Raw genomic sequence first — 27,858 nt, 5'->3', positions numbered from 1 at the left:
ATTACATTTTGATTTCATTGCAGTTTTTTTCTTTGGCTACGATATTTATAAATATCATGATAGTGTCTGTACGAGTGAGCTCCGAATACGGTACAGCAATATATACTGGTCTCTTTGTTCTCGATATTTTCATCATATTTATCGTCTCAGGTGAGTAGTGTTTAAATAAATTTCAACATTACCCAATCACATTGAAACGAGCTCTGAGTGTGTTTTCGGTCTAAAGGAAATTTGCCCTGTAACCTTAAAGTGAAATTAAGGAATCGAACACATATTCCATTGGTAATAATGGATAGTATCGTCATATTTCTTCTTTGTCGGAGGCTTATTCATATGCATTAAGAAATGCATGTTGCCTTCGATATCGTCATAACATTTCCATGATACAATGCTCCTGCTTTTCTATATAGCCGAGCTGTTATGAAATATTTTTGTCAAGTGTAAATCTTGTCGCCACGTGGTATTAATTTTCTCAAACTAAAGTTCCAACACGCGCTAGTTCTGCTAACACACATCTGCGGGCTGAGACATCGGACATTCATATTTCTTTATAATTACAGCTGAGGCACTGCCTCTAATCATCCGATTCCTCGCTCGAAGCTTTAAACGTTCTAACAGTGATTAGCAACGGAGTTTCTAAATTGATTACTAATAAGGCTCATGCATATCTGTATTATAAATAAGATGTATATATTAGCATTGACCACGGTAACTGTAGAAATATTCAAACCAACATATCACCGTGGGAGAGAAATGATCACTCTCCATGAGATGTAGAGACCGTTTGAATGGCTTTCTTTGCATTTCATGTACCTTCAAGTGCACTGTTAGAAAATGGTTACTCTAAATTGTTAAATATTTAGTAAAATGTGATGTACTCAAACACTTTCTGTATAGTCAGTTGTAGAGAATTTCACTTGGCTCTTTTTTCATCATTCCTGGTGACAGATCACCGCTTATTAAGTCGTGTAATTCAGAAACTGTTATTCCAAATCTTATCATGAGGAGAACTCTTTTTTTCATGTTTTATAACGTCTTCACGGAAATTATGCATCCGTTAAATGGTCATTTTCGCTATTAAATATACATGACGATATCCGGATAAATTTAATTATTTCCTGGTAAGAATCAAATTCTCATGTGACGTAGACCCTTTCCATTACTGCATTTCTTCGCCAATGGACCCTGTTGGATCTTCAACATTAGAGCTTGTGTTTCATATAATATATAAATGTACCCTGTTGGATCTGGAACACGAGAGTGTGTGTTTCATTTAAAACATCACTGGAGCCTGTTGGATCTGAAACATGAGAGTGTGTGTTTCCTTTAATACATCACTGGAGCCTGTTGGATCTGAAACATGACAGCTTGTGTTTCATATAATATATCAATGTACCCTGTTGGATCTGAAACACGAGTGCGTGTGTTTCATTTAATACATCACTGGAGCCTGTTGGATCTGAAACATGAGAGCTTGTGTTTCATATAATATATAAATGTACCCTGTTGGATCTGAAACACGAGAGTGTGTGTTTCCTTTAATACATCACTGGAGCCTGTTGGATCTGAAACATGAGAGCTTGTGTTTCATATAATATATCAATGTACCGTGTTGGATCTGAAACACGAGAGTGTGTGTTTCATTTTACCGTTGGATCTGAAACATGAGAGCGTGTGTTTCATTTAGTATAACACTGGTACCTGTTGAGTATGCAGCATGAGAGCGTGTGTTTCATCTAATACATCGCAGCAGCCTGTTGGATCTGATATATGAGGACGTGTGCTTTACTAATTACATCACTGGTCACTGTTGGATCTGAAACATGAGAGCGTGTTTCATTTAATACATCACCGCGCTGTATTTATATTTCGTTTATTATTCGTTGTATTATTGGGATAATGCTGTTAACATAAAAATATTTGTATATTCAATAGTCAAACATTGTCGAATTTCACAATAACTGACCAGCAGAGCGTTTGCTTACGATTCAGTTCTGTCTTTTGGAGCATGCTTTTTACGTTACTTGCTGTGAGTTAATATGAATGAAAGTTATAGCAAAGTTTTGCTAATTAAATCGTCACTTCTTTAAACTCTCATTATGTAATTATAATTAATGCAAAGTCATCTTTCTTAACTATTCACTATTAACTAGATCAATATAGTACGAACGTTTACCACTTGATTCCCAATAAATACACCCAGTCAAGAAACAATTTCTTTTCAATGATTCTACTCATCTTTGTGTTAACTTTCTTAAAAATGCATGTATAATATTGCCTTCCATCCATGCCTTCCCATCCTTCCTCCGAAGGACACTTATTGAGTCAAAATTATAAATTTTCATACCGTTTAAACGTTCCTAATAAAAGCCACAGGAATATAATTTCGTGTCCCACATACACAATGGACAAACCTTTAAGAAGGGATTTTTTTTTTTTTAAAGACCAGAGCTTCTTAAAATCTCAGTTGGTAGTTACTTTGTGAAAAGTCAGAAAACCTAATACTGGCATAAAAGGAAAATAGGTCATAAGAGGACTCTGTGACAATATTAACGTGAATTACAATTGAAGAGAAACTGACATATGAAAGTAAGACCAAGCCCCCCCCCCCCGAAACATGTGAAACGATTGAATAAATATGTGGCTTCATGATATACTAGTAGACTTGCTAAAGTCTTGAACTTGCATGTCATTGACAGTAATGACAAAATGAGTACAAGGCAGGTGAAAAAGGACTTCAGAAACATCAGGGAAAAAGTTATTTATACCTTATCATAGAAAAGGCTGGATTTCTAACAATGCTACCGATTTGAAATTTGAGTAAATAATTATTTGTAAGGGGAGATAGTGAGGGGCTTAGCCATACGTACAGCATATAATATCTTATATGCTTAAGCTAACTGACATATAACAGTGCCTGCTTCCTATATTAATATGTGCAACTTTTGAAATACACATCTCTTTGTTATAGACCTAACATTACAAGCATGCAATGAATAATGCAACGAGACTGTGATAATTATGTTTCATGGCCTGTTTGCCGTAAAGACAGTCAATGTTTACATCCTTCACAGCTTTCAAGAAGACAAGAATATACTTTAAGAGATCCCACCAAAAATTATGACAATAGTTCGAATGAATTGAATGAGAAAAGTTATGCGAGCAATGGAAGTTTGAATGTTACAGAATCGTATCCATTTATCTGATAGACATTGTATACCATACATGACAAAGTTAAATACATGTTTGACATATTACATTTATGCACATTAGATACAATCAACCTCTCGTTTCATTTGATTCATTCCCAAACATTTCCATTGTTCATCCATGTCAGTCTGTTAATAAACGTTAGGTATGCAAACACATTTCTGAGACTCACATTTTCATTCGTAACTGTTGTTGTAGTGGTTGGTAATCGACGATTGTAAATCTCGGGACACTATAATGCTGTTGAAAGTGCAATATAATAAAACCACAACAAATTATGGAAGTTATATGGCGTGCTTTCGCTAATCTACCATTAAAACTACAATACTTGACTACGTTGAAGTCATACAGTTTACTTCATAATGACCCCAAACAATGAACTGTATTAGAAAATATTTCATGCTTGCTCGTATCCTTCCTTTCCAATTCCACTTTCAATCTCATCAGAATCGTCATCAGTACGAGATTAAACAGTGTACACAAATTGAATAGATCACGTCACGTGACTATATTCACTATAGCCTTACACTATATAATCTTTGAAAATAGTGAACTTTCAAAAACTAATTGCAGTCAACAAAGAGTGCGCTAGATAGATTCTTAATAATCCAACATGATCATTATTATGCTAAACCTTTTTTATTGTTGTTGCTGAACTCACGCTTGCACGACTTCAAACGGTTTATGGTTACTTTGGATTAAGACTCTAGTACCTATGTTCAGCATTTCAGCTGCAAATGTGACTACGTAGTGGAGTGTCGTTGTGTCAGTTCTAATTCAATACTTTCATGCATCAATACACTCTATTAAAGTTACCCAATCTAAAAATACCCGGTAGTATATTCAATTCGCATATTTAATTATAAATATGTATTCGTGTGGGAGATAATGGTGTCAGTGGTGTCATTTTGTCAACGAGAGATGTAAAAGAAACATCAGAAGTTAAAAACATATCATCAAATTCTTGATTATACATTTGACTGTATAGTTTAATAACAAATATGGTGTGACACTGTCCATAATGTGCATGTTTTCCGTCCGCTTTACATTGTTATATCTTTCTCTTGTGGGAGATAATGGTGTGAGTGGTGTCATTTTGTCAACGAGAGATGTAAAAGAAACATCAGAAGTTAAAAACATATTATCAAATTCTTGATAATACATTTGACTGTATAGTTTAATAAAAAATATGGTGTGACACCAGGTGCGTATCCAGGGGGGGGGCGTTGGGGGCGCGCGCCCCCCGGGTAAGAAAAAGAGGAGAGAAAAAAAGAGAAGAAAAAAGGGAAAAGGAGGGGGAAAAAAGAAAAGGAGGAGAGAAAGGAAGGGAAAAGAAGAAGAAAAAAGAGAGAAAAAGGAGAAAGGGAGGGAGTAGAAGATAGCCAAGACTTCGGGAAGAGAAAGAGGAACAGTCATAGTTAAAGCGCTGATCCCAATTATATACACAGGGTAGCCAGTGACAGATCAAGGATTACGGAGGGGGTGTGCGCCTCACCCTACCGCTTACACCAACAACTCCATTTTTGACATTCTTTCCCTCTCTCACTAATGTATCTATATAAATACTATATATGGTCTATCATAACGCGTGCGTGTGTATGGACGCCTTAAACAATTGTATAATTGTGCTATATGGAACCAACTGTGGCTGGTCTTGAACTCGACGGGGTCGTCGGGAACATGACGCATTTCGGGAAGGGGGCGACCGCCCCCCCCCCCCCGAGCAAATTTTCTTTATGACATCGCTAGTAATTTCAAAATAGACAATGCTCAGGTGCAACTTACAAGGCCTGGGAAGTGTCATTTCCAGCGATCTGGGAGGCATTTTCGGCCAAAATTTTTCTTGTACGCTTCGCGCCAACTCATGGTGGCGCTTCGCTTAGATAGTTTGCATACAGGCTTCGCCCTCCCTTGGCAATTACTCGCTACACGCCTGTTCGAATTTGTAAAGCAAAGAGCAGATATAACATCATATCAGTGAGCATTGAAATGCCTGTTCCACGGTGAACAGCCTCAAAAACTGTCTATGTGTGTAGTCGAAGGCGTAGCCCAATTGGATTTGGGGCTGTAACGACTTGCCCGAAAGAAAACCCAAAATTTTTCGCGCGCATGGCGCGCGTTCAACTTATCGATGCCAATATCATATAAGCAAGCATCGGTCATTACATTGCATGGCATCGTGTACCGCACGGTCCGTGAAAGTAGCACAGTATACCGCCGGATGCTAATGTAAACAACCAAATGTCTTATGTAGATGGAGAAAAACCATACAGATCCATTTATGTTAAACTCTCTTTTACAGTAGTAATGTCGGCCAATCTTAGAACTTTATTTTAATTACCAAGGAGATCATTTTTAAGCTATTCATTGCTATTTATTTTTCTTTCAGTAGGTGCCCGATAAAAATGGGAAAAAATTGGTTGCGGGGCGGGGGGTGGGGGCTGCAGCCCCGCCTCCTACGGGACCTACGCCTATGTGTGTAGTGTTCGGTTTCGATATACCTGATATCGGAAATATCTCCTATTTTTCATTTCCTTCAACCAAGTTTTATAATAGCCATAATAAGAGGTTTTAATACTTGTACAGCAATAAATTAACTGTGTCTGAATTTTCGAAAATTTCCTCACCAACATTCTTCATCATACTTTCCTCTACTCGTGCAATTTGTACCTGTCTATTAGGGGTTGAAGGAGGTTTTTCCCTATTGGTTGTCCATAGATTGAATTTTCTGCAACATTATGGGTATGTTTTCAAGTGATTTTTATTCACGAGAAATGTGAATTTTCAAATTCTCAACAAATAATGGGCTTAAAACCTTGAAAAGTGGGGCTTTCGGATATTGTGGGCCGTGACGTAGAATCGCCTGCAAAAGCAATGATCCATAGGACATGCAATCAGGTCGAACATGATGTGTGACTGGTGACAATCTTCAAAAAGGTTATGGATGGAAAAAAAAATGAGAAATACTTGGTTCTCAGGCAAAAGTGTACATTTGGTTGGTCATTTTCAAGCCCGAGAAGTGTCATTTCCGGTGATCTGGGGGGTATCAAAACCAAAAATTTTCTTGTACGCTTCGCGCCAACCGATGGTGGCGCTCCGCTTAGATAGTAATTCGCGCCCCCCGGGTTAGAAAATCCTGGATACGCGCCTGGACACTGTCCATAATGTGCATGTTTTCCGTCCGCTTTACATTGTTAAATCTTTCTCTTGTGGGAGATAATGGTGTGAGTGGTGTCATTTTGTCAACGAGAGATGTAAAAGAAACATCAGCAGTTAAAAACATATTATCAAATTCTTGATTATACATTTGACTGTATAGTTTAATAACAAATATGGTGTGACACTGTCCATAATGTGCATGTTTTCCGTCCGCTTTACATTGTTAAATCTTTCTCTTTTGCGACAATTTTGAGAACCAACTTGATAAAAGGTAAACAACATGATGTTCATTTCATTGCCCGGCACTCATTTTGCTAATACAAGGAATTCACCTGAATGAGTCACCACTGTCCTGTGGTGTATCCCTAGTTGAAAAGTGAGCCGGGCAGGAACATTCCACTGCCAACAACCATAGCTATCTGTTCATGCCCTTCGCCTTTACATATATTTCTTCAGCAATCAAAAGGAAAAGCACGATGAGCTATTACCTCAATTAACGACATCCCCAGACGCCAAGAGGTGGATAATTAACGATACAATGCACTGCTGTGGGATTTTTAGTTTCAGTAAGTCATTTTCAACCGCAATCAACCGTCACGCAGTATAGTTAGTTTACAAGTGGTTTCACCTTCATTCCATTTAATTCCTTTATCGCATGTTTCTATTTTTGTTTCGTAAGACAAGGAACTTTCATGCTAAGGTGAATGCCAATTCTATAGCATAACTTGCAGCTCAGCCTATCTTGCAGAGAGTCACTATTTGTCCATAGACACTACGGTCTTCTGTTGCAGATGGGGTTTACAATTTGCGTAAGTAAAAGTCGTTGTATCATAAAAATCGTATGGGTGACATACGTCACTCGCTTATGTTATGATTGAAAAGGATTCTAGTGTGTAAATCTGTTATTTATTTAATTTGTATATTACAATAACTCTACGAAATTATATTTATACAGGTTACAAGACTGATAAGTAACTGATATTGACATAAAACGTGATCGTTAGTAATGACAATTACTTTGAACACCAATTCACATTTATATTCAGGATCAATCAGGATTTTAGACCAAAGCTTTTGTTAACCCTTAGTAGATCAATTGCTAACAGAAGTAAGTTATTTGCAGGGTCACATTGCTCTACAAGGTAAACTTTCGTGGTCAGAGTGTGTAAAGCGCACATGCTATTGTTTGTTTGTTTCTTTTGCAATATGTTATTCATGCTAAACTAACCTTGATGGAATAAACATGGCGAACACATGACCTAACGTGTGTTTTGTAATATGAATATTTGTCAATGCACAAAGATTATATGTATTCCTTTTTTCTTGGGGGGGGGGGGGGGTTAGATTCGTAAACTGTATGTAGTACGCCATGCAATCCTCTTACTGTGCTATTCAGTCTGTAATTGTTGGCAATCGAACCTGTAAGAAACGGATTTCAATTGTATAATTAATGACCTTTTTTATAATTACCATTTCGAGCGTGGCTATAAATATTTTCCATCGTGTTCTCTGACTTGATTTGCAGCATGATATTAAGTATGCCTTATTGCAATTCAATGATTGAAAAGATATGCTCTGCTGACATTCTAACTTGAATTTGTTGTTAAATTAATCATAGAGAACAAATGACTTTCATTATGAAGTTCTTTTGTAAAATTAATAACTTTTATGATTTTTAAATAGCGCATACTTGAATTTGTTGTTAAATTAATCATAGAGAACAAATGACTTTCATTATGAAGTTCTTTTGTAAAATTAATAACTTTTATGATTTTTAAATAGCGCAGGGAGTTTACTTTGTTACGATACTTTCATTTTCAGAGCGAAGCTTCGAGGACGCTGATCATAGCGGTTTTCTTTTTCCTTCTTCACAACGAAATACTCAAAATCTATGAAGGTATTTTATTATGCTTAAAAGTGTAATATTAACCTTTATGAAGTGTCAAGTGTAATTTTATTTTATGATTTTTGTACAGGCTTTGTCTACAAAGAAACGAAGTAAAACCTAAGTTAAATTTTATTACAAACACTTTCTATAAATTGGTGAGATGCTCTCTTGTTCTAATTTATATGGTTGTTTCATAAGAAAAAAAATAACTTTGCTGATTGCCTATGTCGAAAAACGAATCAGCAATTCAGCAAATTAAAGAGACACAACATATCTATCACCCCTCTAGACATTGCCTTAGATTTTTCTTGTAAGATTATAATGGCATAAAAACACTAATTTTACACAACGTCTAAAGTCCTCAGTGTCCGGTGTATATTAAAACCCCCTATCATTTTCAGTTCAGAACAAGGGTTATTATTATTAGCAAGCAACGTCTGGTATCATTCAACCTGTTCTTTCACATGTCATAATTATGTCCATAGTTCGTGGAGCGATTCTATGTGGAGGTGATGCGAAATGTACTTGTCGCAAAACTAACAAGTACTATGAAATGGACTGTACCAATAAAAGCCTGGGTAACTTTCCGACGAATATACCGTCAAACGTTACTAAGATGTAAGTTTTGAAGGAACATTGTGCGTACGGCATTTCATATTTCATGCGAGGAAAGTTATTGTCCCAAAACGACCCAGAGAAGGTCACGGACTATTATTGGAAACGACAGATTGTTTTGACAGCCAATTGACCAGCAGTGGTAAATTGATGATAACAAAAGTGATTCCACGTGAACAATTCATTACCAATTTCAACCATTGAAAACATAACAATATAACAACATGATAAAACAACATAACAACGTTACACCTTATTTGCAATTATAATCACTTTCTTCTACCTCATTGTATTTTGCAGTGAAATGTGTTATAGACAACACAATATGTATGCCTACTTTGTTATAGTTATGCTTTTTAGTTTTGTTTTATATTGTTGCTATTATTTTTATTTATTTCAGAAACTTTACAGTGAATAATTTGAAGTTTATTCCTAAAGATGCTTTCATGAACCAGTTGAATTTAAAAGACTTGTAAGTAGTAAACATATAAACTTTATGATATCGTCGTAAGCAAACATAAGTGAAAACATTAACAATCAATTTCTCCTACATTAGACGTCATACCGATAGTAATGTTTTCTCTTTAGATTTTTACAGAGAAATATGATTGAGATTATATCCGACGGTGCCTTTAATTTCAACTCAAAAATGAAAGTAATGTGAGTAACTGAGACATTATTAAAATCCATTACATTTTCAATTTGTAAGTCATGATAATATATAATAAAATAATCCTGCAAACCTCTCTGCAACTGGAATTGTTTATTAGTTTACATTGTACAAAATGATTTAGGTCGTTGATCTAAATTTATTTAAAAACTATGATGAAGACTTTTTAAAGAAAATTTATGACGTCAAAAGCTCCTAGGAACATCTATAACTACATTTGACCAGAAAACATATCATTTCCGATAGCTCACCTACAGCATATTGTCTATATATACAACTATACTTATCTCATCATAATAAGAACTAGTTTTGTGTGAATGTGATATTAATCTAACTACAGTCTGTACTGTAACAAACCTGTACATACCAATTGAGATCGCAAGAATTGTTCCAAGTGATATGTTTGTATTATTAAGGAGCTGAATGACTTAATATTTCGTGCGCCAAAAGTATACTATCTTATACATTGATTGGTAAGATGCTCTACAGCGAGCTGCAATATAAAATGTTATTTTTGTTAATACAACATAATATTACTTGATATAAATGCATGAGGAATTATTCTCGAAAATTCTTCATATAAGCTGCTTATTTCTTCTCATTGTCACCGTAAGTTTGGTAAAGTCAATGAAACAACATGAACTAGTTATCCTTCCATGTTAGTCGTGAAAAATGTATAAGAATGTAGTCGCAAAATATTTCGATTCTTTAAATTTTGGCAACGACACATTTAATGTAAAGTTTTGTTTTCAGTTTGAGTGAAACATTGTACCTAATTCCACGATTCCACAAGAACAGTTTTTTTTATATACCTAAAGTTTCCTTAATTGGTTAAACGTTACACCAGGAGTCTGTTAGAAGTAAAGCTAAGTGGCGCAATATTTATCTTTTTGGGTATTTAGGTTGAAATTAGACTTTTAGATTGAACGTTAAATTTAACATTGAAATGCGTTTCTTGTGTTAGTTACTTATTAATTTTTGGAGGTCTTTCAGCAGTAATTTGTTTCTATATCTTACAGAGACATGACGAATAATACACTGAGTCATCTGCCTGGGAAGATATTTTGGAAGACAACCAACTTGGCAATTCTGTTCGTTCAACTGTTGCTTAACATATAGGCTTAACCGAAAAAGTCAAATAGCACTATTTATGATACATATGTTTACACGTGAAGTATCTCGATAACACCAACGCATCAAGTATATACAAAACCAGATATGCTGTATTACGACATAATTTCTGCCAAAGTTGTCAATGCATTTTCGCTTTAATGGGTGACGCAACTTCCATATGTTGTATACAGTTCGATAAATAATATTCCTCACATGCAGAAATGTAAGGTTTTTTATTTAACTATTTTACCTTCCCGTACAGGAAATTGTCCAGAAACGAGCTAAAATATCTACCAGATGAACTACTACTTAAAACACTAAATCTGAAGGAAATGTAAGATGTAACACATTACACATTTTTGTGAACCTTTTGTATTTAAAACCTTAAGGAACTATGCACCCCGTAATTGACATTGGCGTCTACCTGTAGAATTGTTACATATCCTGGGTTTATGTTTAGAAATGTTGATATTCAAAACATATTTATTCATTCCTTTTTTCACAGAGTTCTATCGCGAAACAAACTACAGGAGCTTTCTGAAAATATTTTCATGAAACTGAAGCATCTTGTTACAATGTAAGTTACTAAATATTAAACCTTCAAACAAATCCAGACGTTTATGCAAATATCACGATGGGTTACTTGAGAAACAGACCATTAACTTTGTTTGTTTTTCTACCGTCCATATTTGAAGTGTATATCATGTAAACTACAGCTAACATAACAAAAATTTCTGATTTCGTACATCGGTTGTTCGTTTTAACCCTGTCTCTCCCTATTTCTCACATTTTTTTTTCAGTATCCTTTCGAGGAACTTTATTCGTAGTCTACCACCCAAAATATTTACCCTGTTATCATCTGTTGAGACACTGTAAGTAACAAATTGAGTAGAGCCAAAGTCGACGCCCTATAGTTGTAGTGATAATAATGCATGCATTAATGTTAGCAGAAATGTCAATCGTATTATGAAATAGTCATCATCAATGCCATAAGTTAACAATACGGATTTAATATGAAATAAACTCAAGGGTAACATAACGCTTCTAGTAATACGTTGAATGTTGCAATATTATTTGCAAATACACTGACACTTGTTAATACCAAATTATTTATTTGTTTGCCACAAAAGTACAAAGTGGAGGAAGTCTTCCATAAAGCTTAAAAGCTTAACAATGTGGAAGACTCCCTGAAGAAAGAAAAGAAAAGAAAAGAAAAAACAAAATATATATATGTGTATGAATACATACATAGATATAAGTACAAATTAAATGTTCAATATTTATATATATATAGTAATTACATACAGGTATAATTTAGTTTTAGTCAGTAACTAGCTATTATTTCCTTACAAAACCACTTCTTAAAGGATGTGACTGACTTTTTACTCTTTAAATCGTTCATTAGAAGATTCCATGTTTTTGTTGCACGGTTTTGTAGGCTTAAAGTTCCAATGGTGGTATTGTAGAGATTATAGTGGGCATGATTAGCATGCCTCGTGTTATGATTATGTACATCTCTGTTACTGGTTGAAAAATTGTCAAAGGCAGCTGGTAGTAATCCATTCCAGGTCTTGTAGGCAAATAATGCAAGCTTAACTTTAATGAGATCGTGCACTTTTAGTAAGTTGAGTTTCTTAAATAGGGGACTGGTGTGCTCACGTGGGGCTGAATGTGTTATGTGGCGAATGGCTGTCTTTTGGAGTATTATAAGATTGTTAAGGTTGGTGTTGTATGTACCAGACCAAATAATGGAACAATAAGTGAGATGCGGGACAACCAGGGTCTGGTATAGTGTTCTGAGTATGTTTTCCAATAGATAATATTTCAACTTAGATAATATGCCAACATTCCGTGCAATTATACTGCAAATAGTTGAAATATGGTTGCGCCAGCTAAGTTTACAATCAATATTTACACCTAAAAACTTAGTAGTATAAACTTGCTTAATTATTTTACCATCCATACATATATCTTTATTCCAAATAAGTGTATTACGAGTATTAAAGACAATGTAATTACTTTTTTGTACATTTAGTGATAATTTGTTGGCTGAAAACCAATTACAGAATTTATTTAATTCATTTGACACGTTGGAAGATAATGTGATTATGTCGTCGCTCTCGAAGAAAATACTGGTGTCATCAACAAAGAGAATGATTTTGGCTAGTTTGGAGACATGACAAATATCGTTAATATATAGAATAAATAACAAAGGACCTAAGACTGAACCCTGTGGAACGCCGCAACGAATTTTAGCAAGATCGGATCTAGAGTTTTTATACAAGGTATACTGATATCTGTTCGAAATATAGCTTTCAAGCCAGTTGAGAGTAGTTCCTCTAATGCCGTATGAAAATAATTTATTGATAAGGATGGTATGATCGATCGTGTCAAACGCCTTCGAAAGGTCTAGGAATACACCAATGCAATTTTTGCCATTATTCAGACTAGTATGTAAACTGTTAAGTGCATCTGCCAAAGCCAGTTCAGTAGATTGTTCAGGTCGAAAGCCGTACTGTTCTTTACAGACAATATTATATTGGTTAAGAAAATTAAATATGCGATTGAACATAAGTCGTTCTATGATTTTAGAAAAACAGGAAAGCAATGAAATCGGTCGATAATTCTCATATACATTTGAGTCTCTCTTTTTATAGATTGGTATAACCTTTGCCGTTTTAAGTTTATCTGGGAATACGCCAGTGTTAAATGATAAATTACATATATGGGTCAAAGGCTTAGCAATGAAAGGAATAACATTTTTTATAATACCAGGTTTGAAATCATCATATCCTGCTGCTTTATTGGGTTTCAAGTTGGAAGTTGCGATTTTAATTAGTTCTTCTTCAGTGACTGGGAATGTGAATATTGAATGACTATTGTTATCACAGATGGTTTCATGTGATTTACCTTTGTTTTTTATTTTACTAGCAAGCGATGGTCCAAGATTTACATAGAAATTGTTGAAGTTATTCGCAATGATATTTTCATCACTGGTTTCTTGGTCACCATCTTTGAAAACAGCAGGATATGATGATTCTTTACGGTTATTGTGCAACATTTCGTTAATAGTACGCCATGTATGATTTGTGTTATTTCTGCTCTCATTAAATTTATTGTCAAAATAGAGCTTTTTCGAAAGTCTGATTACTTGATTAAGCTTATTACGATACGTTGTATACATAGACTTGTACATAACTGTAGGAGACTTTAACTGACGTCTGTAAAGTTTGTGCTTCCTTTTAATGGAAGTCAAAATACCATTCGTAATCCATGGGTGTTTCTTTCTAAAACACTGTTTATGATTGATTTGGCGAATAGGAAAACAATTATTATAAGTTGAACTGAGATAATTAAAAAAGGTATTATAAGCAGAATTGACATCATTTTCGTTTAAAACATTATCCCAATATGTGTCCCTTATTTCAAAAGTAAACCGCTTTACGTTGTTAGTATTGTAATTACGTCTATAGATGGTGTTGTTAGATATGATTTTCTTCCCTACCACTTTTAGAAATATCGGAAAATGGTCACTTATATCAGTGATGAGAACCCCTGGAGTAATCGTAGAATCATCGTTTGTAATGATGTTATCTATCAGGCTTGTAGTAATGCTACTAATACGAGTTGGGACAGTTATTGTAGGGATGAATCCGTTCGAATAGAGAATATTTAAAAACGTAGTTGATTTGATTGCATTCGTTAAATCAATATTATAATCTCCCATTATGTAGGTTTTACAGTTTTTATTCGAAATGATATTGAAAATATTTTCCAGATTAACATTAAACTCATCTAAAGAACCATTAGGTGGTCTGTAGACTATGCCGATAAGAAATTTATCTTTTGAATTTATGTCAGTAGCCTCTATAAAGAGAGATTCTATAGAATTATTAAAAATTGATAGGTCGGGTCTACAAATAAAACTTATATCTTTATATACAAATAGACAGACTCCACCGCCCCGTTTATTGTTACGATGTTTTTCAACAAGTTTGTAATTATCCAATTTTATGAGGGGAGAAAAATTATCATTGAACCAGGTTTCTGTGAATCCAATTACCGTAAAGTCATTATTTAATACAGAAATGAAAGTGTTAACATCGTCAAACTTATTGTTTAGGCTACGACTGTTGTGGTGGTACAGTGATATACCGTGATGAGGGGGCAGATTGTTATAAGAGTCTATGTTATGGTACTTACACGAGACATTATTTTCCCTGAGGCCGTTAATATCGGTGAGTATAGTTGACGCCATTAGTGATAACATTAAAATTGGTAAGTAAGAGAATATAAATCTTATTTTGGTTCTGTTCGTTCCCTTTCCCTTGTGTGATATCGCCTGGTGGTTGTGACGTTGGGCCTGGGGATGTTCTTCCTCTGTTGCTGGTTTGTGCTATTCTTTTTTACGACTATCCAGTCTGCTCCATCATTCGATGATAGGGTTCGCTTTATCTTTGCGCCGACTTGTTGATTTAATTCGCTCTCCGTTATCGGCTGAACTTTAGTCTGCCGACTTCTCTCTTTCAGGTCACTAATACATTCCTCATCTTTATCTTTTGTTAATATCCCAGTATTCGCAGGTCTCGATTCACTGTCCTGTGCTTCATAAGTCGTTGGTTTCTCTGTGTCCTCGTAAGTCGTTGGCTTGTCAATTGGGTTCTCGATTTCTGTGTCCTCATCCATTGTTTCCGTGTCGTCCTTTTCATCGCAGTGGTAACTCGTGTGGCCCAGCTTGTTGCATTTGTAACAGAGGATTTCAGGGCAGCGGTTCCTTGAATGCCCTTGTTGACCGCACTCTCTACAAGTGTATTGTGGGCACTCTCGTATTATGTGATCATCTGATAAGCAGAGATTACACACCCGTGATTGTCCATTGTGCTTTAATCTTAAGTGAGCTCCCTCTATAGTGATTGCGTACGGTAGAGACTTTACACTGTTTGGTAATTCGAGTCTAACGTATCTGATGCCATTTTCTATGTCGGGGTAGTCTTCGTAATATTTACGTACCCATGGGGATCTTAGTCTGCATCCGTATTCTTCCAGTTTTCCGGAGATTTCATCATCGGTAATGTACATTTGGACTCCAAAAACACTTACGGTTATTATGGTCTTGGTCACTCCCATGATGTCACATACCTCATTCCCTATTTTTAATCCAGTTTCTTGGATAAGTTCTGCATCTTCTTTGTTTTTTACCGTTAAGATCCACTGTCCTTGAGTCTTAACACACCCGAGAATATTTTTCTTTCCAATGTCGTTGGCCAAAGACTTCAATATGTCCGTAGATTTAAAATTGGCATCAACAAGCTTCACACTGTTGGTTTTCAACACGAAACTGTTTGGCGGCATTTTCGCGGATCCGGTACTCATTTTCTGAGATAAAGCCTGGCGCCAAGTGGCGCCTTGGCACTTGTATCGTTTGAAAAAAACTTGTACAAATTATATCAATGTTATGCCAAATTCGTAATAAAATCCTCCTGTTTCACAGGACAATGTTAAATGCCTCAGAATGAGGCCAGAAAAATGCACGAAAGACAAAAAATAAGTAAATAATCGAGAGCCGTTGAAGAGATGTTTCCGCTCTGATGTCAATGCGACTGATATTATTCGCACTTTGCTTAATACTTCTTCTTATTTTCTTTATCTTAACTCAGGAAAGTTTCTCGGAATCAAATTAGCAGTTTTGATGTTAACACTTTCTCTTCAAACAAACTGTTGGCCGAGTTGTACGTAAACTTCTTAAAAATGACAAAATTTCAGCAATTTACTACAATTCTCTTGGTTGTTACATTTGTATGGGGGGTTGAACGATTTACAACAGTAACGTAACCTTCAGTATGTTGATTTTATATTCTGAACCAAACGTTCATTTGAGAAATATAAAGAACAAGACAAAATCAAATTCCTCTAAGGGTTTTAACTTTGTGGCTTCTCCTCGTGCTCTACAAACTGATTGAATAATGTTCCATTACATATATTCTGGATAACAAACTTGTACATTGGAAATTTATTTGTCTATCATTTTACATATCAGTCATATTCTTCTTTGCTGAGTGGTCTATACAACACACATTAATAGGTTCGTTTTTCTGCATAGAAATTGTCTTATTAAATGAAAGCGTTTGGAAACTAAATATTTTTATGTGATTGTGTGTTTGAGGATTGCTTTAAAGGAACTAATGTCTGCAAATAATTTAAGCTAAAAACATTTTCGAATCTTCATAAAAAAATGATATTGTTTTTTATATTATTTATATTTGTTTTTGTGGATCGCATTGCTTTGTGCCACAGAGACATTTCTAACAACAACATTAGCAAGCTTCCGAAAGGAATCTTTCAACAAAATGCGAATTTGCTTCATCTGTAAGTATCCCCGGTTAAAGTTTACACTTAAACACTATAAGTTGATTACGACACTGTAGTGAGCCATTCGCTCTTCCATTTTTGTTTTATATTTGTTATCGATTCTAGGTGAACAGGTTAAAAGCGCAACTTCTTTAGTATACTTTACTTAGCAATATGATTGCATCATTACCAAATACAGTGACGGAAAAAAAACTACCTGCTCAAATAAAATACACGTTGTGTGGTCACGTGATAATATATTTGATTAATATGCACGACGAACGGGATTCAAAACGGTCATATTCTTGTTTTACAACATATCGATCAACGAATTATGTTCAAAGTTAAATATTTTGCAAATAGTCTTCACTGGACTGATAAGTGACCTCATAATAGTATTTAGTCAATTAATAAAACAGTTCAACATGACCAACGCTGTAACAGTGTGTAATTTAAGTCATGCGGTAGGAGCAAAACAACTGTTAAGGTAGGCGACTTCTTTATCAATCCAACCAAATATTGTTTCACACTCTTCCTTACCTTAAGGATTATGAACTTCTGAAGCAATGGATTAATAGATCAACCTATACAAGGGGTATAAAATTGTTTCTGTCACTTCCTTGAAATTTATTATCAATAATTAGTCAACGTTGTTTGCTTTACCAACAGAGATATGTCGTTTAATAGGTTAATGTACCTGCCCGAAAACTTAATTATGAATTGTACTCACCTATACAGCTTGTAAGTATTTGATCTAATAGTAACCTTCACAAGAGTATAGTGTACAGATTTTCAAGGATACGAGCGGGGGGGGGGGGGGGCAATTTCCTTAAATGATTTAGATAGTGGCATGAAACGGGAACGTAAGGAATGGTAAGACCTTAAATGGAGTAGTCTGGAGCATTTCATAACAGTAAATTATGTTTATAAGTTTGATATTTAAAAGAATGGTTGTTCTAATAAATACTTTCGGTTTCTGTTTTGTATAGTTAAAGGAATGGTGAATCGCCACAACCTTCATATTCTAGCCAAAGGTTGTCCTAGCATAGAGAACTGACCTGTATATCCAGACTGCCTTTAAACAGATCCCAAATGAATGGTTTTATTCCCAACTGACAATGGAAGTAAAGGGACCCCGCCACGTTACATCCATCTTTCACACACAATTCATGCTCGAACGAAAATACTTGGTTGCGATGTTTATTTTGAGGAGAATCTCATTAACATTAATTAAATTTCACTGTTGTTTCACGTCTAGACACGCTGTAGGGAACAAGCTGTCTTCGATTCCTCAAGGTTTCTTCCGAGCTACACCAGATATATCATCTGTGTACGTATCACGCCTATTAAAGTGAATACCGGCACATTATTGTCCAATAATGTGTATTGTTTTTATTATTACTCGAAACCAGGTATATCCATCCCGCTATCAAGGAGAATCAGATGCAAGCTATATTTAGTTTTTGTATCATTCTTCATTACTGAAACGCCCCCTCCACCCCCCCCCCAAAAAAACCTTGTGCTTACCTTTCATGGACAAAAATTTAACATTTTCTAAGCGCATTACTTCTTATATCTTCAACCAAGATTTTGCCTAATTCAGTATCATTGTGGTACTCGCTTTCTATTATTCCTCACATTTAAGTTGGTCCTTTCATTTTTTTCTTACAGAAGTATTTCCGGCAATAGAATTCACACACTTACCAAGGAATCGTTCTCTGGGTTAAAATCTCTGTATTTTTTGTAAGTACGATACCTTTACTATATCTCATCTATGTGTTTTTGTCAACAGAATCACGCTGTGTCTTCGCCTCCTTATATCCTTCCAATGCCATTGTAGAAAAGGGTTTACGGTACTGAACAATGGCACAACGTTAATGGAAATAACCACCATTATTAAACAAAACTTGTACGCATCTAAATATACATCGGCTTTGAGGAGGATGCTATTGTGGCATTTTGGGACCCAACTGTCCTAGGCCCTTGGTCATAGAGCGATCGACTGAATAGTCAGCCATAATACACATTTAAAGATGAGAAAATGTTACCATACATTACGAGCTTAAGTTTTGTTTACACATATTTAATTGGTGAATCTATTGGCAGGTTGCGAACGAAAATAATTTGGGACATTTGTTCTTTTCCTTTCTTTTTCAATTACCATGAGAAATTAAAGGGATGTTGATAGAAGATAACAGTGGGTGGACAATGACTTATAGATCTGAGGTTATTATAAAACTGAGTGAAGTATTTTATGGTGTGTTATTTTTACTATGTTGAGAACAAACTGCTTTGCTATAGTTAAAGCTTTTGAAGAAGTAAACAAGCCCATTTAAATCAATTGGTTTCATTCATTACGCCGAAGCAAAACCAACGTTAATGAAATACTGTAAAGTCTGTTTATCGGCCAAATCATTTTCTATTAGACATTTACGATGACAGCAAAAGAGGTTCAGGCCAGTAGTTAATACAGCAACGCTCATAGTACATTAAAGTTAATTCAACAACACTTGTGGAACAAGCTCCTAAATTTGCTAAAAGCAAAGCCTTATTTACTTTCAATCAGGAGATGCCTATATAAATATTAATACATTGCGCTTTAAATGTACACTCCGAAAACTGGGCTGGTATGTGTAGGTGAGAGGTTGTTAAAAAAAAACTTGGGTATGCATATTTAGGTCGGGATGATTTGGATGTAGGTTGTTCCATATGTGGTTAGTAATTATGCTGAGTTTCTTTCATTTTTTTTGTTGCATTTCGGGGAGTATTCTACTTTATAAGCCCTAAAAAGTTTTCAAATACTTACTTTTACTTCACGTATATTTTCCTTTTACCATAATTACTATTTCTCCTCAACAAGAGATACATACTGTATTTGTCTATTCGTTGAACTTTGCAGAGTTATTTGGTGTTGTTTGTTTTACTCTGCAGCTCGTTGGCTCGGAATCAAATAACAGAGTTACCAGCAGATATTTTTAGCGATCTACAGATCAATCATGTCTTGTAAGGAAGTTACAACTTCAGTTATATTCTGTATGTTAGATCTTGTAGCTCATCAACATAACATGTGCAACCAGAAAACAAAAGAAAGACGTAGGAACTGAACAATTAAGGAGATTCAATTCAAGATACTAAATGTTGAAATTACATTATTCTATAGATGAGTGTATTTTAGGATAAAGATTGACTACTTGCCTAAATCAATTAACCATAAAATATTCTTCCTATATAAGATATTGGTAGTCAGTTTTGTGGTGAAATCGTTTGTACGTTCTTTAGAGGTGAACATGAAAATATAACCCAAGCTCGGTTTAAATATGTTATACATCTGTTACACTGATGTTACAGAAAGGTTACAAAATGTTCACAAATGATTAACGGTTCACAAATGATTATAAATTGTTCAACATATAACGTGACAAGCTACACATGAAAGGAATAATACTCTTGATCGCTTTGATCCTACTTATTTTCATACTTTATCAGAGACCTATCAAATAACCAGATAACTGAGATTCCAGACGGGCTTTGGAAAACAACTGGAGCGGAACATAACATACAGTATTTGCTTCTTCAGAGAAATAACCTCACGCAACTTAAGAACACAACCTTCGAAGGTTTAAAGACCCTGCATCAAATGTAAGCAAAATGTTAAGAAGCATTGCAATTTCAATTCAATTTTGGACTAACTAAAATACAGAAATTGCGTAGAATTGTGTTACTTTCGGGTTCATTTAAGTGGCATTGAAGCAATGGAAGTAAAACAAGAAATGTTCTAAACAACGGATATTAGTAAAGTCTTCGGTAACTATTTTTCGCAGTTCAGAAGATATTTCAACAATTATTTGACTATCAAGTAAAACTTTTGATTTATAATTATACAAGGCACTGAGGTCATTAATATATTACATAATTACGGAGGTAAGTTAACTAAAGCAAAAATACACTACGTCTACTTTATCATGATTATTGATTTTATTATTTCTTTTTCCTGTCGCTGTAAAGCTTCCTTAACAACAACTTTATTCGGAATGTTGATAGAAATACTTTCAATAACACAGGTGTTCAGTTTATGTAAGTACAATCATAATATTTCATAAATATTTAGGGTGCACAATGTCTTGCTGACTTACAGCCTTTAAAAGGACATAAAATATATCACATGGCAGCTTTTTTATGATTTGAAAACATTGAGTAATGTTCATTTGCACTGAAAACTGAACATGGTGGTTGTAGGTAAGAACACACAAACCCACAGATGGTAATTTTACTGTTAAAAGTTCATTCAAAATGTATGTCAGCATCGACTATTCATGCTATATGTATTGGGTTGTTTACTGGTTTCGTAGAGTTAACCAGTTTTCTTCAAAACAGATCAATAACAATTTTCTGCCTATTAATTACAACGTTTGACTCTGTTTCAAAATCACGTTCTAAAATGTTTCTGCTTTCTATAGTCATCATTTTCATATATCAGCCAGATGGGTCTTGTTTTATATACTATGAAAGTATATTTACCTCGCCGCTGGCGGATTAAAATGAAACATGTGGTTAATGTGCCTTACAATTTGTGATGGTACGCTACCTATACATGCAATATTAATAACGCTGAACTGCTCGGTGAAAAAAATATATATTTCATGACTATATGTGACAATTATTTCGAAAATGAAAGTCCCGTAATGATAAAGAAAACAACTTTTCAATGTTATACCATTTTATTCAATTGTAGAAAATTAATAATAATTTTGTTTTAGCTGTCTATTTAACAATGATACAAAATACTATAGGCTAAGTAAGGATCGAATTAATTCAGCAACTTTATCAACATTATACCTCATAATCGATAACAATCAATGTGGATATTTATTTTCAATCATTCAATTGCCAATAACAATCGACGATCATTTTCTTCCTACGGCAGATTTCTATTTCAAAACAGATTAACGAATCTGAAAAATGACTCTTTTGGAGGAGGGACTGTTAAGTCCATGTACGTAATCAATAGTAAATCAATACTTTTGAACGCATTCTTCTTTAATTCCTTAATATTGTTAAGATATATATATATATATATATATATATATATATATATATATATCAGTACTAAGCATAGTTTCACATTTTAACACTGCCTAATATCAAGTAAATACGTATCATGATTCAGGTTCTTCCACATCCCTTGTCCGTTGGTTATTACAAAATGTTTCTTATGTGTGAAGGCTAGAAAATAGTGTTCCATTTAACAGAGAGATATGATATCAACTGATATGTTCGCTTGCAATGATTTTACGAGGGTCGCAATAAAGCATTGTGATCTGGCCATTTAGTTGCTGCGCACTTCCTAATTATGCTTTCTTGTACTTCTTGTTTCTCGGTATATGGTCATTTCCTTTTTCTTTATTATTCTCTCCTATAATTACGTTGTTATATTTCAGTCACATCTACAATAACGATATTGAAGAGATCTCCGAGACAGCTCTTGGTGGTATTGGCAATGCAACGATGTAAGTATTATTAATACATAAAAAATATATTACACAAAAAGAGAATTGCACTCGTCTGACTATGATTGAAGCAAGAGAACGTCAGACATGGCCTACCAACTTTTGAATATGTTTTAATCAAACATCAAAATTACTAGATTGTTCAAACCCAAATGTAATTAGGATGCCTTTATCCAAGCAGTTATCAACAAAGTGATCTCTGTTGCAAATGTTTAAAATCGGGTTTTAACATTACCTGGGGCACCGTGACTCTGTGTTGCTACGACACGTCCCACAGGGTACAGCGACGGCCCGAAATACACTCAACTAGGTTAACACAAGGAAGGAACGTACCTTGAATACTATTATTTCGTTATTCCGTTGTGCTAATAATAGTTGATTTAATATAACTGAAACTTCATGCTCATTTTTTCGCAATGTATTTTGATGATGTTGTAGTACAGAAAGGTCACAATGATGATACTGACGTACAGTTTAAACGATCTTGATAAACTTGCGCAACTGTATTACTAGACGCTCTTCAGAACTATGTTTGATGATTACTTTCATCATTTGATTATGTGAACAGGTATCTGAATTGTGCGAATTTAAAAAAGCTACCACGTCTTACGAGAATTGGAAACGGGTGAGTGGTTTATGTAATGTCGAAAGTGCAAAATGTGTTTAGCAATAGCTTTTGCGATGTTTCAGTTTAATGTAACATCAAGTGTTATTATATGTTGTATCGATATATGAAGAACAACAGTATAGTATGACAGACACTTTTGAATCATATTAAATTCCATGATTCTTGTTTCTTCAATTATTAGAGTCTGCATTTATAACGAGTTTGTTCCAAAGGTGACATTTTCACAAGATATGGGTGTCCTAACTCCATTATTCCAAAAGCTAGGGTTTCAGTGCTTGAGAAATCCCACAAATGTCACATGTAGTCCTTGCAAGCCAGGTGGATATGGAAATGGTATCGGCGAATGCATGACCTGTCCAAGGGGTGAGTAGTTTTTGACAGATGCTTCGAATAAGGATTGATTGAGATGACAATGATAATGACGAAGATGATTGTGGTGATAAATAGTATGATATGGTGATGATTATATTATTAATTAATTGAATTCAAGAACAATATTAAGTAGTTTCCAGGTAGCTGTAAATTGTGTGCACACCTATAAAAAGGCAGTATTCGATTTCTCAAACAGGTGGATTTTATCAGGACGAGATTGGAAGCGAGAAGTGTAAAAATTGTAGCAGTGGTAACTATGTCCTACAAGGGAATGGTTCCTCTGCATCGGACTGTAAAGCGTGTCCAGAAGGAACAGATCGTACTAGACATGCTGGTTTCAGAGCTTGTTTCTGTAAACAGAATTATACTCGCACCAATCGATTTGGAAGGTGTAAGTATTGCTTACAGGAAGCTTTTAACTGTTCTAATGATTTTACGAGTCTGTTACCCGGTTACTATTGGAATTGGTCTTTTACTGGTATGAACTTATCACTCTACTCTAGCTTCGTTACAAATCTTCTTACACTTAATGATAGTTTTGATCCATCAACGACGAAGTATATCTTCAAAATGCCGAGAGCCTTCAGGTGTCCAAGATCAAAACACTGCGCAAACAACTACAGTTATACACCGTCTAGAATCAATGGCAATTGCCTGAAAGGTTACACGGGATGGCTTTGCAGTAAATGTCAAAATGCATATTACTCTGTTTTGCAGTATTGCTTTCCCTGTCAATCGAAATGGTTTATTATATCTGAGATGATAATAACCATCTCGTTGTGCCTTTTGATTATCATCTTAGTCATCTGGCAAAATACTAAAGCGAGGGAAACAGACGGCAGATTGTTCGTGGACAAACTTTCTTCACGTATGAAAATTTTCCTCGGTTTTTATCAGGTGGTTGGAGATCTTTACGAGAGCATCCACATTGTAAGTTGGTCTGGACCACTACGCTACGTAGGAGAAATATTTTCTTATGTCGCCCTCAACTTATTAAAGATTACTCTCCGACCTCAGTGCCTTAATAGCCGGTTGAAACTAGATCCAATCATTCGATTCAAAATTGCCGTACTTCTTCCAATAGCAGTTATTGTAGTTTCCACTGTGATATATCTAGTTTTCAAAATATACTTTAAGTTTTTTAGTAAAGATGAAAGTGCAGAAATTATGACGAGACTGAAGAATATTAAATCCAAGTTACATACTTACGTACTTCTTGTCCTCTTTGTAACATACCAACCAAGTTGTGATGCTATTTTTGAGATCTATCCCGGTTCGTGCGACACCTATCCTGTAGACCAAGAAGGTAACATTTCGATTTCACTACTTCGAGCTGACTATGATATTAATTGTGGAAGCATTGCTCAATACCAAGCTGAAGCTTATATTGCCACCGCTCTGTATGTAATAGCCTTCCCTTTCTTGCTGTTGATCCTCCTCCGAAAATATTGTCGAAAGCCATCCACGGAAAAGGCTAATATCCGATTTAGTAACAGCTCAAATTTAAACGAAGAAACCCCCCTTATTTATACCAGTCAGAAGCATCGTCAAAACATTCCCTCCTGCCTGAATTTTCTTTGTGAAAATTACAAGGAAAAATTTTGGTTCTGGGAGATTCTGGAGCTTTGTAGGAAGGTTGGACAGACAATGTTCATTACACTTCTTGGTTGGGAAGACGCTTTGACGAAACTATTCACCATCGGTACATCGGTTCTGTTCTTGGCTCTTCATGTGAAGTTCTCTCCTATGGAAAGTCGATTTGAACAACATCTTCAGGTAAAATTGCAACTGTTAAGAATACACAATACATCACAATTATGTTTTTTTCCTAGCTCATTTTAAAACATATCACAACAGAACATACGTATTCGCATTCTTATCGTAAAGTTATTCTGGAAATATTCGTTGGACGTAGACATTAAATACAAGCTAGTTATAATAGTAAAACAATTTTTAATATGATACGATTCCGAAGTATTTTAACGAGTAGTTACTTAATATTTTAGCAAAGACGAGTATGAATATTTAATAAAATGTTTGTCCTTCACAGCTGTTTTCGCTCACTGCAATATTCCTCAATATCTTGGTAGCAGCAGTTCATCTGCCCGTTCAATATCAAGCAACCCTTTCCACGTTACTTATATTACTCGATATTGGAGTCGTCCTTGCTGTAGCAGGTATGTGTGAACATTGACTTTTAGCTTGTTCCAATGTTCTGCGCAGTAAAGGTGTATATGTGTGTGTGAGGAAGAAGGATAATGAATTGTTCACGACAGATTTTGTGGACCCCCCCCCCACGTCTCTGGACCATTCGCCAAACTGCCGATGGAATGTTGGGATCATTTTGAGAAAAAAATATTCAAAAGTTAACTTCCAGTTCAACGTTCTTCATGTTTTTGTATATCACATATAGATTGCATCTTGCATTTCTCCAGGTGAGGTTGTCTTGGTCCTGGTTCGCATCATTCGAAGGAAACTTTGGCCTGGAAATTAATCTGATATGGATTGTGTTCTTCCAGCAGTAAATCTAACAAGGCAAATAGCTAACCTGCGGAGAGACTTGGATACGCTCAATCATGACAAATTTTAACATTATTGTATAAACAATTTATATTAATTTTGTGTTTCCATACTATAAATTTCTATTTGTTTTTTTTTCCTTCCATAGTGTAAATTGTTAATGGTAACTAAACAATAAATATGCAACCATGTTTGTCTACATACTTTTACGTCCCTTACTTTGCAGCATTTACCTATATGTAAAACTAATGTGGTATTTTGAATTGAATTTAAATTATATTTTTCAGATAACTATTATTGAAATTAGCATAGACATCCTTATGACCAAAATACTTGTAATTACTAATTCTTAAGTGAGTACTCTGATTTTATCATTTGACAGAATTGACGAGAGTTTAAGTGTGAAGTAAATAAAGTTCCATATTATGTTTTCGTTTGTTGAACAACAATCAGTGTTTATCATTGAGATTAATCATTATATTTATGATGTAAGTCTCTGTTTTTGTTAGCAAAATGTTAAAGTATGCAACATGACTGTGTACCATATTTACAATATATTTGCATATACATCGCGGGATGGAATGTTTTTTCGAAGAAAAATAGTAGACCTATTTTGTAATTAAATTAATGAAAGAAGTTCATGTTTCATATAGTTTGGAGGAGTGGTAGAGGTATGGATTTTCAGGTTTACTTACTTAAAGCAGAAAGATCACCCCTACTTGCCAATGTAATAAATTCGATCAGTCTTTCTCAATAATGTTTTGCAATATGTATTTACACTTCGTGTAAAAGTCAAAGCAACTCGATGGAATTAAAGCTACCTGAATTCTATCATTTAGTTAATGATTAAACGTTACACCTCTACTCCATAACAGACAACTTGATATGTACATAGTTTTACTTTAACTTTATTATGCCATTGTGCCTTTCTTGTTAACCTCTCTAGTTGAGAGCAATTAACATTCAAATAACACTAGTCTAATGTACGATTTCTCATTTGTCATTTAAATATTTGAGCTTTTTGAATTATACAAAGCTGTTATAGAGAGCATCACATATTTACACATTGTAAAATATGCATATCCAAAAAGAAATTGAATAGATCAGTCGAATTATACGGCAGTCTTGTGTTTATGTTTATTAAATTTTTAAAAACAAAGTCATGCTGATGTTATTATTAATGAACCCTTACATAATTGTGTTTAAGTAACGATATTGTTCATTCCGTTATCAGTTTCAATCATCTCTGATGTTATTATCTGAGACAACACATAACGATACCCATCAATAAATATGGTTATCACACGTCTATTTATCCCAGGACATGCCCTCTTAGTACTGGCTTTACGTTAGTGTTTAAACAGATTTATATTACTGCTTACAGTATCCGGATTTTAAATATGGTCTTATATAAGTCTGCCAAATGTGACCAATTTTGCCTTTCAGTATAGCATAAATTGGGTAATGTAATCCATTCCTCTTTTAAATGAATTTTAAGTGCGTTCTATAATTTCAGAAAAAGAAGTTTTAACTTAGAAGTCCATAATTAAATCGTTATAAAAAACATCAGAGAAGTTCGGACGCCTCGCACCCTGACCTTACCACTACCACCATTAAATAAACGAACTGGGTCAAATAACTGTTTTAAAACTAGCTAAACCTAGCCTGATTACAGGATGCCATTCAACAGCATACTGACTACATTTGTATGATATCTACTAATAAACAAATCTAAAAGATATAAATATACATTACAACTATTTCTTCGGTAACGGTTATGTTAATTAAATATATTATTCAACGGCTAAATTCGTATTTCCGCTAAAAG

General features: G+C 34.7%; 1 protein-coding gene across 6 annotated transcripts; it reads left to right on the top strand.

The window, feature by feature from the left end:
* Positions 1 to 25: 25 nt before the first annotated feature.
* Positions 26 to 27,147, top strand: LOC139982383 (uncharacterized). 6 transcript variants are annotated; one of them, XM_071995158.1, is made up of 25 exons: positions 26 to 150; positions 7,049 to 7,178; positions 8,191 to 8,266; positions 8,743 to 8,875; positions 9,273 to 9,344; positions 9,461 to 9,532; positions 10,562 to 10,633; positions 10,918 to 10,989; positions 11,161 to 11,232; positions 11,456 to 11,527; positions 16,313 to 16,384; positions 16,950 to 17,021; positions 17,673 to 17,744; positions 18,262 to 18,333; positions 18,675 to 18,746; positions 19,935 to 20,006; positions 20,490 to 20,642; positions 21,009 to 21,077; positions 21,928 to 21,996; positions 22,442 to 22,510; positions 23,079 to 23,135; positions 23,320 to 23,501; positions 23,707 to 25,286; positions 25,561 to 25,687; positions 25,946 to 27,147. In XM_071995158.1, the coding sequence occupies exons 2-25, from the start codon at positions 7,161 to 7,163 to the stop codon at positions 26,002 to 26,004; spliced, it is 3,456 nt and encodes a 1,151-aa protein (XP_071851259.1). In that variant the 5' UTR covers positions 26 to 150; positions 7,049 to 7,160; the 3' UTR covers positions 26,005 to 27,147. The 6 variants fall into 6 exon arrangements, with proteins under 6 accessions (XP_071851259.1, XP_071851260.1, XP_071851261.1 ...); XM_071995159.1 differs by having other exon boundaries at positions 25,924 to 27,147; XM_071995160.1 differs by lacking the exon at positions 16,313 to 16,384.
* Positions 27,148 to 27,858: the final 711 nt, after the last annotated feature.

Source organism: Apostichopus japonicus, chromosome 16 (genome assembly GCF_037975245.1).
Source record: "Apostichopus japonicus isolate 1M-3 chromosome 16, ASM3797524v1, whole genome shotgun sequence".
NCBI lineage: Eukaryota > Metazoa > Echinodermata > Holothuroidea > Aspidochirotida > Stichopodidae > Apostichopus > Apostichopus japonicus.
The sequence above is the reverse complement of the archived record's forward strand: the minus strand, read 5'-3'. Positions and strand labels throughout refer to the sequence as shown.